This window comes from Podarcis erhardii (assembly GCF_964252035.2).
Source record: "Podarcis erhardii genome assembly, chromosome: 12".
NCBI classification, from domain to species: Eukaryota; Metazoa; Chordata; class Lepidosauria; order Squamata; family Lacertidae; genus Podarcis; species Podarcis erhardii.
The window spans coordinates 25,958,348-25,974,046 of record NC_138513.1 but is presented as its reverse complement, the minus strand read 5'-3'; the positions used below and the strand labels follow the sequence as shown (position 1 = coordinate 25,974,046).

The 15,699-nt window shown below is 38.3% G+C and overlaps 1 protein-coding gene across 9 annotated transcripts in view; it reads right to left on the bottom strand.

The window, feature by feature from the left end:
- Positions 1-15,699, bottom strand: part of PHF14 (PHD finger protein 14) — a 124,577-nt gene that overhangs the window by 108,336 nt on the left and 542 nt on the right. For all 9 annotated transcript variants that reach the window (XM_081881959.1, XM_081881955.1, XM_081881958.1 and 6 more), the window contains exons 2-4: positions 15,550-15,660; positions 7,951-8,636; positions 611-755 (exon numbers count right to left, since the gene is read on the bottom strand). In XM_081881959.1, coding sequence (XP_081738085.1) covers positions 611-755; positions 7,951-8,636; positions 15,550-15,660 — 942 coding nt within the window. The remainder of the gene's footprint in view (positions 1-610; positions 756-7,950; positions 8,637-15,549; positions 15,661-15,699) is intronic.

The following is a 15,699-nucleotide window of genomic DNA, read 5'->3' as shown; positions in this document are numbered from 1 at the left end:
ACTTCACGTGGGTGCAGTATGAATCACTATGCAAAGTATTTGGGAGAGGATCTAACCTCTAACAGTGTGTTTATTTTAAGATATTTTTATGTTCCCTTTTAACTAGTCTGAATGATAATATACTACAACAAATCAGTCACACTCCATTGTAAACTGTATACATTAGCATGCCTTCTATCAGCATTTACTTCTTAAATGGATGGCACTATATTAAGAGGAGCAACTGCCTTTGTGAATTTAAAAGATTCACTGGGCAAATTCTTTGTTTCTATTCAAAAGATCAGGGTTAGATCTTATTGGCAAAACCATTTAATATAGGAAGCTTTTATATACTGGAACTGAAGGGCATAAGGATTATAGCTTTAATTTGTTTTCCACTAAGGAAAAATACAAATTAACAGTTGAGTTTTCATAAACATGAAGCAGGTTTGGCTGCATGCAAATTCATGGTTGCAGATTTAATCTCCCATATCTGAAAGTCAAGGAATACCAAACAGTTGTAGAAAGTATTGTATCCATTGCCGCTGCGTGAAAACAAATTCACCTCAATTTGCTAAGAGAAAAACAAAGCTTTATTATTTGTTGCAAATTGAAGTCGTGATAGAATTACCTTCATGCACTGTTATTCCACAATTGTCGCACTGGATTATTTCATCAGCATCTTCACTATTATCCCCAAGACAAACACAGCAAATCATAATATGGTCCATTTTCTGAGAGCTCCAATTCTGAGATTTCTCAAGAATCAGCGAGTCCTATCATTGAAAAGTAAAAATACACTTGTTATATTAGAAGAGGCATTACCATGATTTACCATTGTTTTGAGCCTGCAACCTATGTTAGAACTGTAAGTGTATTTCTGAACATGATTCCTTAAGCCCTTTACTTCTTATCTATTGGTATTTTTATGTTATACTATATGTTATACTATATGTGTCCATCACACATCACATCTACAATGGCCCTAAGCACTCTCACAAAGGCCTGGCATTCTTAGCCTTGTTGTTTCACCTCGTGTTCTTTTCCTTATACTTTGCAATCTCTTGCTTCTAATTGCTGGTTTTAAGCCTACAAATCATACAAGCCATATACCAGTGGTGGGGAAACTTTTGACCTCTAGATGTTGTTGAACTCCAGCTTTTATCAGATCAAGGAACACAGTCAACAGTCAGAGATGTTGGAACTTGTAGTCCAACAACTTCTACGGCACCAGAGATTCCCCAGACCTGCCAAATACCTTACACAACATTACCAAACTAAGGTGCAACAAATGACTCCAATCTCCTTCCTTTGCAATCATGCAGTAGGTTATTCATATAGGTCAGCCAGGGTGGATAAAAATAAATTATTTTTCAAAAAAATCAGATTATTTTGATTTAAATTGGATTTTTAAAATAAAATGCTTTTGGAGGGGGAAAAATCTTTCTAAAGATAGTTTTCTATTTAAGATACATTATAGTCCAAAGGCTAGCATTTATCAGGAAATAAGGATTTGCTTTAAGTTTTTCATGTGTGCTGAAACTCAGTCTAATTTGGGAGTTTTTTTAAAAAAAGTTTAACCACATCAGTTAACAAACATGGATACATATGCTATAATGCTATTGTTTTAGTCAGTTTAAAATGTTATTAAGGAAATGATTATTTTTCTCCTTCAAATAAAGTGCAGCAGAAAAGCTGTCCAAATATAAACAGTTAACTTATTAAACCTCACAATAATTTCATAATTATCTGTCTATGTTTTTCTAATAGTATAACCAAATCAGTAGTTTTTGATATAACTGTAAAAACCACTCTGAAAATTTATTATTCCCAAAATGAAACCTTCCTCTGGTTGTAAATATTAAGCTTATACCAGCAGGAATGTCTTTCTGTAAAAAATAAATAAAAATGATTTAAATCAAGTCTTACTGACTAGTGATTTCAATCATGGTTTAAATCATGATTTAAATTGGTTTGATTTAAATTAAATCCACCCTGAGGGCAGCCCAAACCAACTCATGGAACTGCTATGATGTCAAAATACCACTGTGAGCTCCTTGAGAGAATAGAGGATGCAAACATAACAAACAATGCATTAATAGCCCACAAACTTACTATTAAGTACTGAAACACACAAAAGTTGAAGCTACAATGCTGAAGGGCTAGGCTTGGCTTTCAATAAACAAGCATATTTGTTATAGAGGAAGAACCAATAATTGCTTCTGAATAAAGACAAAGCCAGGATTGTCTTGTACACATCTTATTTTCCCCAAGTAGCAGCCTCATGTCTCGTGGCAAGGTACTTTTGAAGCTGAGGGAAATTTCAAATCCAGACTGTGATACTATTACAACAGGTGCAAGTAAGAAATTCCACTGGCCATGAAGAAGTCATTGCCTAAAGTAGTTCTATGGATCCCAGCCTATGTTATATGATGCATGAATTTAATTCAGGGTTTCCTGATTTGGGACGATAATGTTCCTGTGCCTTTCTCAAGTTTAGCTCCTTAAAGAAACCATTTAGGTTTCCCTAGGTTTCAGCCACTGCTGCATTATTATTACCAATGCTACTATTGTATACTCCTTCCCAAGAATATCACTGCCATTAGAGTGTATACACAATAAGCAACAACATGGTGGGGGGGAAATCTCCCATTCTTCGAGCTGCAAGAACATGTAATAATTCCAGCTGTAACATTTATAATTTATGGTTTTTAGAGCAACTCCCCAAACTCTATATACATCTGCACAAAGGTAAGAACACCCAGGTAGGTGGCTACAAATCCCAATGCGTAGTAAAACATTGGCCATTACAACTAAATCATCACTTGATCAATTAATTGGATAGTTTGTAAGCTAAAAAACATTTTGGTTGACTAAAAAGTTGTCTCAATTAATCAGGCACATTTTGGTTTTTTAACTGCTTTTAAAACATTTAATTTTATTGTTTATTGTTGAGAGCCAGTGTGGTGTAGTGGTTAAGAGCGGTAGTCTTGTAATCTGGGGGACTGGGTTCGCGTCTCCGCTCCTCCACATGCAGCTGCTGGGTGACCTTGGGCCAGTCACACTTCTTTGAAGTCTCTCAGCCCCACTCACCTCACAGAGTGTTTGTTGTGGGGGAGGAAGGGAAAGGAGAATGTTAGCCGCTTTGAGACTCCTTAAAGGGAGTGAAAGGCGGGATATCAAATCCAAACTCTTCTTTCATGTCCTAACTTTTTGCCATCATCACCTTTCTTCCATCATGGAGCTCAAAGGTGGTGGACCTGAGATTCCCAGCTGGCCTCCCATTCCGGGTACTGAAAAGATCCCAACCCACTTAGCTTCAATAAGGTGTCTCATGTGCCTTCTGAGTAAGATATAAATTACTATGAAAGCACCATCTTAGCAGAGGCATTTCCTCCTGAGATAAAATATGCCCGTTCTAAGATTATGTTTGATGTGACAGATGTGTGCAGCATGCCTTTTTCCTTAAAAACAAGTGTTTTTCCTCTTACACACATATATGCATATTTAATCAATTAAAATTCATATGATTAATTGGCTAAGATTTTTTAAAACTGTGCAACAGCCCTAATTATGAAAAACAGACATTTAAATTACCACCCAAGTACTTTGGATTCTGCTTGAAACCAAGTAGAAATTCATCATCCAACTTCTGACACATTTAAACCTTCACAACTTTAGTGAAATACTATGGAACTTTTCATAATGGCAGGTGCTGAAATACTACAAAGTATATTTTATATGAAGATACAGCCATTGATCCTTAGTCCCATGGAACTCATTGGGACAGTTAAGTCACGGCTATGCTATAGATTCAGATATTCAACAGAAAATGATTCCACAGGGAATAGCCAAATGTATTATGTATTATTATTTCTAGATTGCTCTTCACCTGAGGACCACGGGATGGAATATAATACAATATAAACCAAACAGAACTACGAAACTCAAGGTAGTTGTACATGGGTTTCCCAGCTGGCCTTCCATTTAGGCACTAATCTGATCCAGACCAGCTTACCTTCAGTAAGATGGATACATAGTGTGTGCCTCTGGCTAGGCCTGTGACTACCTAACTACAGGAGACATGTGTGGCCAAGGACCATACTAAAATAAATCCCTAGTCTCAACAGTTTAATTGCTTTAACCTAAATAAGTTTTCATTCAACTTTCAATAATTTAAAAACTCTTAAAGTGTAGTTTGTGAAAACCAGATTGGCTGAAGTATTCTATTCTAGAGGGATAGATGATCTGTGATAGATGACAGACTTGAGAATTTGAAAGACTAGATTGCAATGCTGGCTCTACCCCACACAGGTCTCCACTAAGGACTGAACTTTAAAGATGCAGCACTGATTGCCATTAGCAGAACAGCACTTAGAACAGCACATCACACTTAGCAATGTGATTCAGTGCAATTAATCTCCCTGGCCTTCGTTTTCCTCATTCCTTAAATAGAACACAGATGCGGTTTACAATCCGAAGCACTAATATGCAAGATCCTTCATGCCAGAGCTGTCTTCAAAGGTTTCATCATCACAAACGTAGATGATGATGGTTGCAGTTTCATTATTAGAACCAGTTTGTGAGGTCAGTGGCCATGGATGTTGCACTGAAAACTTCAAAGTCAACTTCGGCTGCACACATAATTCGCACCTGCATATATGCATGCAAATAGCTTCCTTGGACTGCAGTCCAACTTGGGCACAAACTTTGAGAGATTCAACCTATTAATACCTGTAAAATGTATTGCGAGACATGGCTGGGAAGATGTCCTAAAGGCAAAGAACCACGATAAAAATTTTGCTGATGCAAGATCAAAGGATTCAGTTGTAATAGAGTGAGCTTCCTTCACAGCACGCATGATGAGATTATAAAGCGCAATATCTATGCACTTTGCATGCCAGGATACTCAGCAATTAATGTATCTCTCTGCAGACCTGAATATACATTTGAAAGTAAGTCCCACTGACTCCAAGACTTCATCACTTCTGTGTGCCTGGATGTACTATTTTCATAACTCTGTCCACTGTAGCTCAAGATCGCTATAGTATTTAGACCACTGGCCTCTGCTCCTGAATGCTTGCATAGACATGGATACAGTAGCATCTCGGCTTACATTACCCTCGGGTAATGTAAACTTCGGATTGTGAAAGCGGCAAACCCGGAAGTATTTTACCGGGTTTTGCCATGCGTGCATGCACAAAAGCAGTCCTCTGGTTGCGAGAACCTCAGGATACGACTGGACCTCCGGAACGGATCCCGTACTGGAAACACCACCATATCTTTAATACCAGCACATTACCATCAGGTACTAAAAGTTTGATGCTGTACTAAAATACACAGGAACATAAGTGCTGTCCTGCTGAATTAGACCAAAGGCCATCTGGTTCAGCATAACGTTTCCACAGTGGCCAACCAGATGCCTATGTGAAGCCCTCATGCAGGACAATAGCACAATAGCACTCTCCCATTCACATTTTTCAGTATTCAGGGACATGGTGCCTCTGATCCTGGATAGTATTGGTCTAATTCCCCTTGCAAAGTCATCAGTCATCAGTATATTTGGTGACAGTGAATTTCATAGTTTTTTTTTGCATCTCCAACCCCCATCCCCGTTAGTTTTGCTGAATGACCCTAGTTTCTAGTATTATGAGAGAAAGTGAAAAACTTACCTCTATCTACTTTCTTCACCATGCATAATTTTATATACTTCTATCATCTGGCACACTCCCACCCCCAGCCTTTTTCCTAAACTAATCCCTCCCTGCAACACTACACTCCATTTTTTTGACCATTTTGGTTGCTCTCTTTGACCATTTCTCTGCACTCTTTTAGACAGCAAGCCAAAGTACATTTTTGCTAGCAAATTAGCACCATTAAACAGAGCAGGACTTAGTTTAAAGTAAACATGCAGATGACTTTGCTGTTCATAGGCTCAGTCCTAAAAAATAATTTACTACTACGTACAGACTATCACTTTGCTAGGTAATTTTTGAAGCTAGACTCAATGGTCTCACAAAGAGGTGGGCTTTAGAGCAGAGCTGGGGAACCTAAGACCCTCCATATGTTGTTGTTGTTGTTAGATTTATATTCTGCCCTTCCTCTCAAAGGAGCTAGGGTGGCAGGAAACAACTAAAAATATTCTAAAAAAACAAACAGTTGAAAACATTCTCAATCAGTGATCAGGGATTGCCAGAAACAATACTTTTCAGCCATTAAATAGCTTGGTAAACTCCCATCAGCCCAACTCCAACTCCCATAACCCAACATGGTGAATGGTTAGAAATGATGGAATTTGTAGTCTAACATCTGGGGATTCATAGGTTCCCCACCCTGTTTCAGATGGGCATGTGTATTGCCTTATTTTTAAATATATATATATACTCCACTTTTCACCACATCTGGGTCTCAAAGCAACTTACAAAAATTAAAACAAACAATAATTTAAAACATAGATTAAAATATCATAGAATGAAACATTAGAATAGCATTTATGGTGCAATGTCCTCCTGAAATAAAACCGTTCTTAACATGGTGTTTGAAACTTAGCAGGGATGGTACCTGCCTGATGCCAACAGGACATTCCATAGAGTTGGACCACTAAATTGAAGGCGTGACTCATCACTAACGTAAGCCATGCCTCTGGTGCATGAGGGACCACTAATAGCATGCCCCCAGATTATCTCAGTTACTATTCCCTGCTTGATCTGCTGCTGCTACATTCCTAATATACTAGAGCAAAGAACTCAAAACAAAAATAATAAAAAAAACCTCTGAGCTCAATTTCTCATTTAAAACTCCCTTAAACCATGATGCCATCAGTACTCAGAAGAACTAAATGGAATTTGCTTCTGCTGCCCTGATGCTATACACACTTGCCTGAGAATAAGAACCATTTTGTTGGTGAAACGGAGGCTCTATTTTTAATGTAAAAATAATAAAATGAGCAACTATTAAGTATGAACATAGGTTAGGAAAGTTGACTGATCCAGTGACAGACAATGATATGACAGATAACTATGTGGTACTGGACTGATATTATGTGTTGCTGAAAGAAAGACCCTGTACATACTCAGAGGCACTCATATTAAAGAGTTCTTCTCTTCAAGCATGTCAGTAACCAAAAGATAAAAGCCTGTACTTAAACATTTATATCTAACTTACATAGTGCATGTCCGAACAATAATATTTTTTTAAGAATGCCAATAAATCAAAATACCCACTCCACAAACACCTTAATCTATTCCTATGTCCAAGTGAATTGGGATACATAGACTTCATTCCAGCCAAAAATCAAAGAACATCTCTATAATGCCTTTATAGTGCAATCCTACACATGTAGGTTCTTTCAGAAGCAATTTCTACTGTGTTCAAAGGAGATTACTCCTGAGTATGTGTATAGAATTGCAACCGGTGTTTCCAGTGCTACTTACTTCTGTGCGGACCTGCATGGGATTGCACTTATGCCCCTCTTAATTTTACCTGTGTTCTTTCACAGCTTTTAAGAGTACATACCAGAACACATCATTTCAATATGCATAAGAAACCCCTAACTAAACCTGAAAGCAAGGTCTCCAGCAATAGTCACAGGCTTAGCCTACAAAATCATACTCCCTTAATCTTTAATTAACACTGGTATGCATTATTTACTGCAATACATCCCAAATGTGTGTGAGGTGGTGCAGACTCTTACCTAACATTAATTTATTGTAAGAGTTTCTTTAATACGGCCTAAAATCCAAATTTCATTGAAGCCAATGGAAGATTCCCACTGGTCTTCAAAGGGTGTTGGATTCAGGCATAAGGCTGATGTACATTTATCTTAATGAGCATTAAGGACAACTCTGCAGCTCATTAATGAAATCACTGTCTGGTAACATCACCTAGCTTTAGGGAGCAATTTCAAAACAATCACACTGCAGAGTATTTCCATTTTTCATCAGAGGTATCATAGAAAGTTGGCTGTTCTACCTCATTGCTCTTGCTTTGTGAAAGGGCCAGGCTATCATTTGTCAGCTCCTCCTCATCAGCACTATTTCTGCTAAGAGCTTTCGCTTTTTTCTTCTTGGATCCGCCATCACTAGCAGCACTGCTGTTATCCTCCTCCTCCTCCTCTTCCTCATTGCCTTCCTCTTCATTGTCATCCTCCTCACTCCCGCTCCCATCATCTTCATCATCCTCGTTATCTGCATCACTTCCCTCTTTACGTAGCGTGTTTTTCCCCTTCCTCTTCCCAGCAGTTGGACGCCAGTCATTGTCATCTTCACTGTCATAGTCATCTATGTCATTCAGCTCCTCCATGGAAACAAAATCTAGCAGAGGGCGGTTTCTTCGCAGATTCCATTTTTTTGGTTCGTTTGTCTGCTCATCAATGCCAGCATCCGCTTCTGAGGGTTTCTCTTTCTCTTTTTTCTTTCTAGGCTTCTCTTCTCCATCCACCACCTCCTCCTCCTCCTCCTCTTCCTCTTTCTCAGTTTTAATCACCTCTTTCTCCGTTATGGGCAGCTCTTCTCCAGCTGAGCTTTTAGGTTGTTCTTCCTCTACTTTTTCTTCTTCTGCCAGCTCTTCCTCCAAGATATGTTCTTCTGAATCACTACAGGAGCCTTCGCCGCTATCCTTTGATCCATCTTCACTGCCATGTCCACTGCCTTCAGAATCTGTTGAGCATATGAAAATTTAAAAAAAGAGTTCCAAAGCAAAATGAACCAAAAAAGAAGTTTGTTTGTTTTTTAAAAAAGGCTTGAGGCAACCAACTTAACTTAAATATTCTTCCCTTAATAGCCTATTCTTCATCTGGCTCAATTTTTTCTCTCCAATTGAATTAGCTTTTTTAGTATTGCAAACCTACTGATGAAGAATGATTTGTATTTTGTAGAACAGCAAGAAGCTCTGTCTCTATTACCCTGCATAATATGAATAGGAAGGAAAGCTTTTTTAGATATTCAGCCCAGCACCCAAACTGCTCCATGAAAGCATGCTACACTAAACTGAGTAGCTGATTTAAAGAAAGTGAGTACACAGTTTCACACAGAATTGTGCCCACAATGTAGTTATTTCACAATTTGTGGTTTTAAAAAAATGACTATTTTTTATAGCCTTGCATGACTAAAATTCAGTGTCTGCACCAAGGGATTTGAAATGTTTTCCAGTTCTAGCACTGGGGCATCGAAATGTTGTTGGGGGTGCTTGATTTTGAAATGAAGAATGGTTTTGTTTTTGTTTTTTTGTTTTTGTTTTTTTGGTTAAACATCATAATTCAGTACAATACTAAATACTAGCTGTCATTTTATAATACTTTGATTATAACAATACAGTTATGTGATAATAACACAATAATTAAAGGAAACCTAAAGTTAAAAGAAACTACCATATGAAATCATATCAATGAAAACTATTACTCGCCTGCAACCTTAACCCTGCAACTTTTGATACCTGGTGCAAGTAGTATACTTTTATGATCAGTCAATACTTTACCTTTGTGGGGGAAAAACACTACAGGTATTTATAACTCCAAATCTACCAGTATATGAAAAATTATTCTATAGAGAGTACTGATATAATTATTCATTGCTCACTATTTTACTTTACATGCCATCCTACTCACAAATAAGAATCTATTGTGTCCCCATGAAATGCAATCCTATCATCATAGGCAGCTATACATCAATGCAAAAAGCACCGGTTCCTCTTAACTCAATTAAGACTTTTGGAAATACTAAAATGGTCCAATCAAGATTTTCTTCCACACTGCCATGTTTTAGCCAACAGCAGAAATATCACATTAGTGTGTTTAAGTGTAAAACTCATAGTAAAGCACACATTCAACTATATTTCATAAATAACAATGCCTTGGGGGCCCTTTTGGAACAAAAGCCAGAATAAAAATAAACATTGAAATAACTACTTTTAACAATCTTGCTGTGCCCTATTTGCCCAAGTTTGCTCAGAATCACCAGGAGCATATGCAAATCATCTTTGACAAATTACCAGCAGCATACATGAATAGATTTAGTTTCAGCACTTCTTTGGTTAGGTCAGCTGCAGGTGTTTAGAACTTTTCCCTTGTGGCAGAACCTAATCACAGTAATCTTCATTTGTGTGAAGAACCTAACATGTGACCTGATACCTCCAAAAATGGAGCTGCAGGTTCATAGAAGCAAATTTTGTGACCGTAGTAGTTGAGAAGTCATGAGTATCACTTCCAGTGTCTGGATCACATACTAAGTTGTCCATTTGAATATATCCTGCAGGAATGGGAAAAGTTCTCGCATCACTTTGGAGCAGACAGAAGCAGCATGGTAATATTGCACTGTTTCTGCATGGCCCAAAGCTCAGCACAATATGAAGATCCCTCACCCCCCCCCCCACGCGTCTTGCCCAGACACATAACTCAATGTTGATCAAAAAATATCTAGCTAGTAAGACAACTACCATTTATGCAGTCAATTCAATCTGACCAAACACCACCTGTTCAAGCAGCCACAGTATTGTGTAATTTATCTTATTACTGTATTAACAAGTAGAAAGAGACATTTCGTTTAACCAAAAATGTCAACACAAAAATAAAGTGTGATGGTAAAAAGTGTCTTGAATATTTCAATGACAAAAAATAAAGAAATATATTTCATTCATATAATAATGAATATATAACTTGACAAACAAGTCATCTATTACATCTTGGCTTTACTTGCTTATTGACACTGACAAATATTTTATTGCTTAAATAAATGTCTGTACATATTTGTGCTATTAAAACATTTTAGGGTTTTCATATGTTGCAGATATTGCTGCAAATTTATTATGCTTTTTGTGATACACAAATGACATGAGATGACTTTGTCTATTTATTTGTATCAATTATTATTCCTATGATCCTTGTTTATAAAACCCAATAAAAAGTAATTCAAGGGGGGGGATTAGGTTTTTTTAACTGCAACTACTATATTTTCATGTAAACTGTGGTGAAGAAAAAACTAAACTGGGTATGCAAACTAAACTGGATGATATGTACAAAACATTTCTAACCTGCCAAGCAACTGAGGATCAGAACCCATGATGTGAACTCTGTCAACGAATTTACCAACCTAATTTGCCTGTCACTAGGCAAGACTTACAAATAACAGATTTTAAACAAAGTTATCCACTCTTCAAAATACTAAATGCTGTGCCTGTAGGAAGATGTGCACATGTAGAAGTGCACATATGAGAATGACTGGGTTAGAGACCAGCTGTCTGTACAGTATGTAGCAAAAATCCTTACAGATATCAGTTACCAGTAATTTTAGAATTTGTATACCCCTGGTTGTAGAAAGCCCATTTCAAGATACTGAAAAGAAAAAAGAGGTTCATGGCCTATTTGTGCTATGCTAGCATTAAAAGCAAAGCAAAAAGCAAAAAGCAAAAAGCAAAAAGCAAAAAGCAAAAAGCAAAAAGCAAAAAGCAAAAAGCAAAAAGCAAAAAGCAAAAAGCAAAAAGCAAAAAGCAAAAAGCAAAACAAAACACTTCAGCTAGAGCAGCTGGCTTACTGCCCCCAGGAGACAGTGGGATTACTTAGGGGTCTTCATGAGGGGCTGGAGGTGTAAATGACTATGATACTTTGAAAAGCAGGAATCACTGGATTAAGTTCATCAATTTTGTTGAAATAATTAAACTAAATAATTTTAATTGCATTTTGAATAACAGTGGAGTTAACTATTATTGTTTTGAATTTTATTGTGCTACAGTATTATCTTCCTTAGTGATACGTGCAAATCACTATTCTGAATGATGCCTTTTATAGGGTAGGTTATGGGGTACTGGGGATGTGTTTATGAAACCAGGGTGCTAACCCTAAAGTTTGGGAACCACTGAGCTGGAAAAAGTGTGTTTTGTTTGAACTGAGCTCAGCAGACTAAACATTCTGGCAGCAAGCCATGATATGAAGTCATGGTTTGCTGCTGGCTTACTATGGTTTGGCATATGTATGAGTCCAACAATATTGCTTAACAACAGTTTGTTTGGTGAGTGTCTTGGATGGTACATAGTCAAGAGCAGCAGGAAAACAACCCAAGCTTTGGAGGAACAAACCATGGCTGTGAGAAAGCCATAGATTGCTGAAAAAACATGGTTAAAACAAACCATGGCTTAGCACTGTAAGGGATAAATCAGAGTTTCAATGGAAGATGGCAAAAGGAGAGAACAAAAAGGGCTTGTAAAATCTTGGGCTTTTCATTTATCACACTTACATCTTGGTTATCTCTAATATTCAAATGGCCATAATGTACTGTTTCCTCACAATAGTCATATGGAGATGACTTGAGGACAGTAAACAAAGAGTGATTCTGAAAGAGCCAGGAAATATAACTTAGGGACAACCTCTAAAATAAACTCAGGTAAACCTGTATTGCAAAGTAAACCAGCTGCAAGTATTATTATTTATTGTGATACAAATACTGCTATTTATTGTTATCAGTCTCATTTCAAGACTCCAGTAAAATACAAGGCTTTGTGTCATCAATTATAAGCAAATTTGTCACAAAGCTGTAAGATTCAGCATTTTTCATTCAAAGTTTTGAAGAATTAAAATGTGACTGAACTTCAACATTCTTATACAACAAAAGCTGCAAACTTTAACATCCATCATCTCTATACACTAACATGACAATTCAATTATTCTCAGACAACTATGGAGACAAAAAGCAAAGCTATATTCCACTCACTTTAGTTAAAATATTGCAAATAAAAATATATAAAAGAGGTACTCAAGGAACTGCATTTAACCAACACAGTATGCAAGCTTGCAAAGTTTAAGAGATAAGAGACATCAAACTTGAATTATTTCTATACGTATTATATAAGGTATTGTATTACAGTCGTACCTTGGATCCCGAACTCCCTTGAACTTGGATGTTTTGGCTCCCGAACGCCGCAAACCTAGAAGTGATTGTTCTGGTTTACGAACATTCTTTTGGAACTCGAACGTCCAATGGGGCTTCCGCGGCTTCTGATTGGCTGCAAGAGCTTCCTGCAGCCAATGAGAAGCAGTGATTTGGTTTTTGAACATTTTAGAAGTCGAACAGACTCCCGGAACAGATTCCGTTCAACTTCTATGGTACAACTGTATATTATAAAATATTATATTATCTGCTTCAGAAAAGTAGATAAAATTGATAGCGACTTGCAAGACCACCTTCCATACTGAAATTCAAAATTCAAATCCACATGTAAATGTGATAATACGGCGTTTATATAATAATTTAGGCATGTGCACATCTTCAAAGAGGTTTTGCTTGATGCTCTGAAACAGTGAATGTAGATGTATACCTATCACAATGTGAATAGTTAAAAACTCTCTGGTGGGTGAGGAAGAAATAAGGACTGCATCTCCCATGGTATGAACTTTGAAGTGGTCCACCTCATCACCACAAACCTGCTTATAAATGCATATTCACATGGTTTTGAAGTGGCAGTGTGGCTGAAGCAGACTTCTTTTCATAAGACATTGCCCAAGCCAACACCTGGTTGCACAGGCAAAGCTGGTAACAACACGGAGCTATTTAAGTAAGTGCTAATCTGACTGTTCACTTATAACAACCTCAGATCAATTGCTGCAATGGCTTTCAGAGCAAAGATGGTGAATGTCCAGCCTGCAGGCCAAAGTTGGCCTGCCATGGATCTCAATCTGGCCCATGAAGCCATTTTACCCATTTCACCCATACTGCAGCTGATGTCTTACGCAATGTCATGCGTGCAGTACATACTGATGTGGCTTCAAAGGAACAACCAGGAACTTACAGTGAGTTCCTGATTGCTTTTTTGCTGGAGCAAGGCATGCTAGCTCCACTCATCAACCAATAGGTGGTGAGGTAATGCCTTTCTCTGAGAAAGCAATTAAGCACTGGAACCACTTGTAAATCAATTAAGCTTTAAATAAAGTCTTCTATTTGAACCACCAGAAGGGGTTTTTTTTTTAAAAAAAAAAATGTCCTTCCTCTATTGTAATTAGTGTGTGTACCTTTGTGTGTGTAGCAGAATGGGTGAAGCATGGGTGAAAAAGCAAAATCTGACATAGTACATGCATAGCCAAAGCTGCCCTTACTTTCAGTGCATAGTTCTGAGACAATGAAAGCGCCACCAAGACTGCATAAAGCTAAGCTAGTCTGCAAGACAGAAGGAATCCTCCTAGATATTCCAAAATGTACATCCTTCTTACATGCAAAAACTCTCCAACTGTTTAACTGGACTTTGTAACTATTCAACCAGAGGTTGATGTGTCGCATCCAACTCTTTGCTGAATTCAGAATGACCAAATATACAGCTCTAGGCCCCATCCCCATCATGGAAGAATCACTGTTTATTATCCCCAGCAGTAGTCAGTCATTGCACTGATCACAGGACTTCCTGAAGGTTAGCAATGTGTCAATAAGTATATGGGTAGGTTTTGGGCAAGAAAAAACTAAAGATTTTGGGAATCATATAATTGGAAGACTAGAAGAGAGAGTGGAAAGTGGCTTGCATGACTGTACTGTTGGAAAGCTGGCTGAAACGGATCTGGGTCAGAATCATCTTGGCTTACAGATACGGGGGGGGGGAGGAACAGGGCAGCAAACTACTGTGTTCACAGCAGTGGTGGGGAATATGCAGATGTTGTTGGACTCCAACCCACATGCCTAATGATGAGATTATGGGAGTCCAAAAACATCTGGATAGCCAGTTTCACTACCCCAAATAAGGGAGCGGGGATCAAGGTAGAAAATGACACATGGGATACTGCAGTTATGTGGAGGAAAGACTACCTGAAAGAACATGCCAAAGAGCTCAAGATCTCAGGCTGTCCACCTTGCAGCAGGGAAGAGGGGAAGGTCCTAGATCTCTTTATTTATAAATCCCAAACCTCTCCCAACTTTCCAACCCTCAAGACCTTGCTCCCTCATGCTACACTGCTAGTCATTCACCCAGTAAAAAAAAAAAGGCAAAGGACCCCTGGACGGTTAAGTCCAGTCAAAGGTGACTATGGGGTGTGGCTCTCATCTCGCTTTTAGGCCGAGGGAGCCGGCATTTGTCCACAGACAGCTTTCTGGGTCAGGTGGCCAGCATGACTAAACCGCTTCTGGCGCAATGGGACAGCGTGACGGAAACCACAGCGCACTGAAACGCTGTTTACCTTCCCGCCGCAGCAGTACTTATTTATCTACTTGCACTGGCATGCTTTTCAAACTGCTAGGTTGGCAGGAGCTGGGACAAAGCAACGGGAACTCACCCCGTTGCATGGATTAGAACTGCAGACCTTCCCGGCAAGCCCAAGAGGCTCGGTGGTTTAGACCACAGCGCCACCCTCATCAATTCACCCAGTATCCCCTCAGCACTTGCTAAGCTCAACTACATTAGAATTTTAACTTCTAAAGCAAAAAACAAAACAAAAACAACTTGTGCTATATATACATAACCGGTGTTCTCATCCTTTCAGCAGATCAGAAGTTAAAACGTAATGGTAGTTTACTTTTACGAGCAATTCAATAAAGCATAACTAATGGAAGAACCCTACAACACAAAACTATGTCAAAACAGGAAAAGCAGAAAAAAGGCGTTTACCTGAAGCATCTCCAACCTTAAAGTCACTGTCATCTGAACTGTCATAATCTAAAACTTCCAGCAGGGAAGCTGCCAAAGGCTTCACCTGCCGCCTCTTCGAGCTGCGATCCACTGTGGGGAGAAAAAGAAAAGGAGAGAGGCATGCATGTT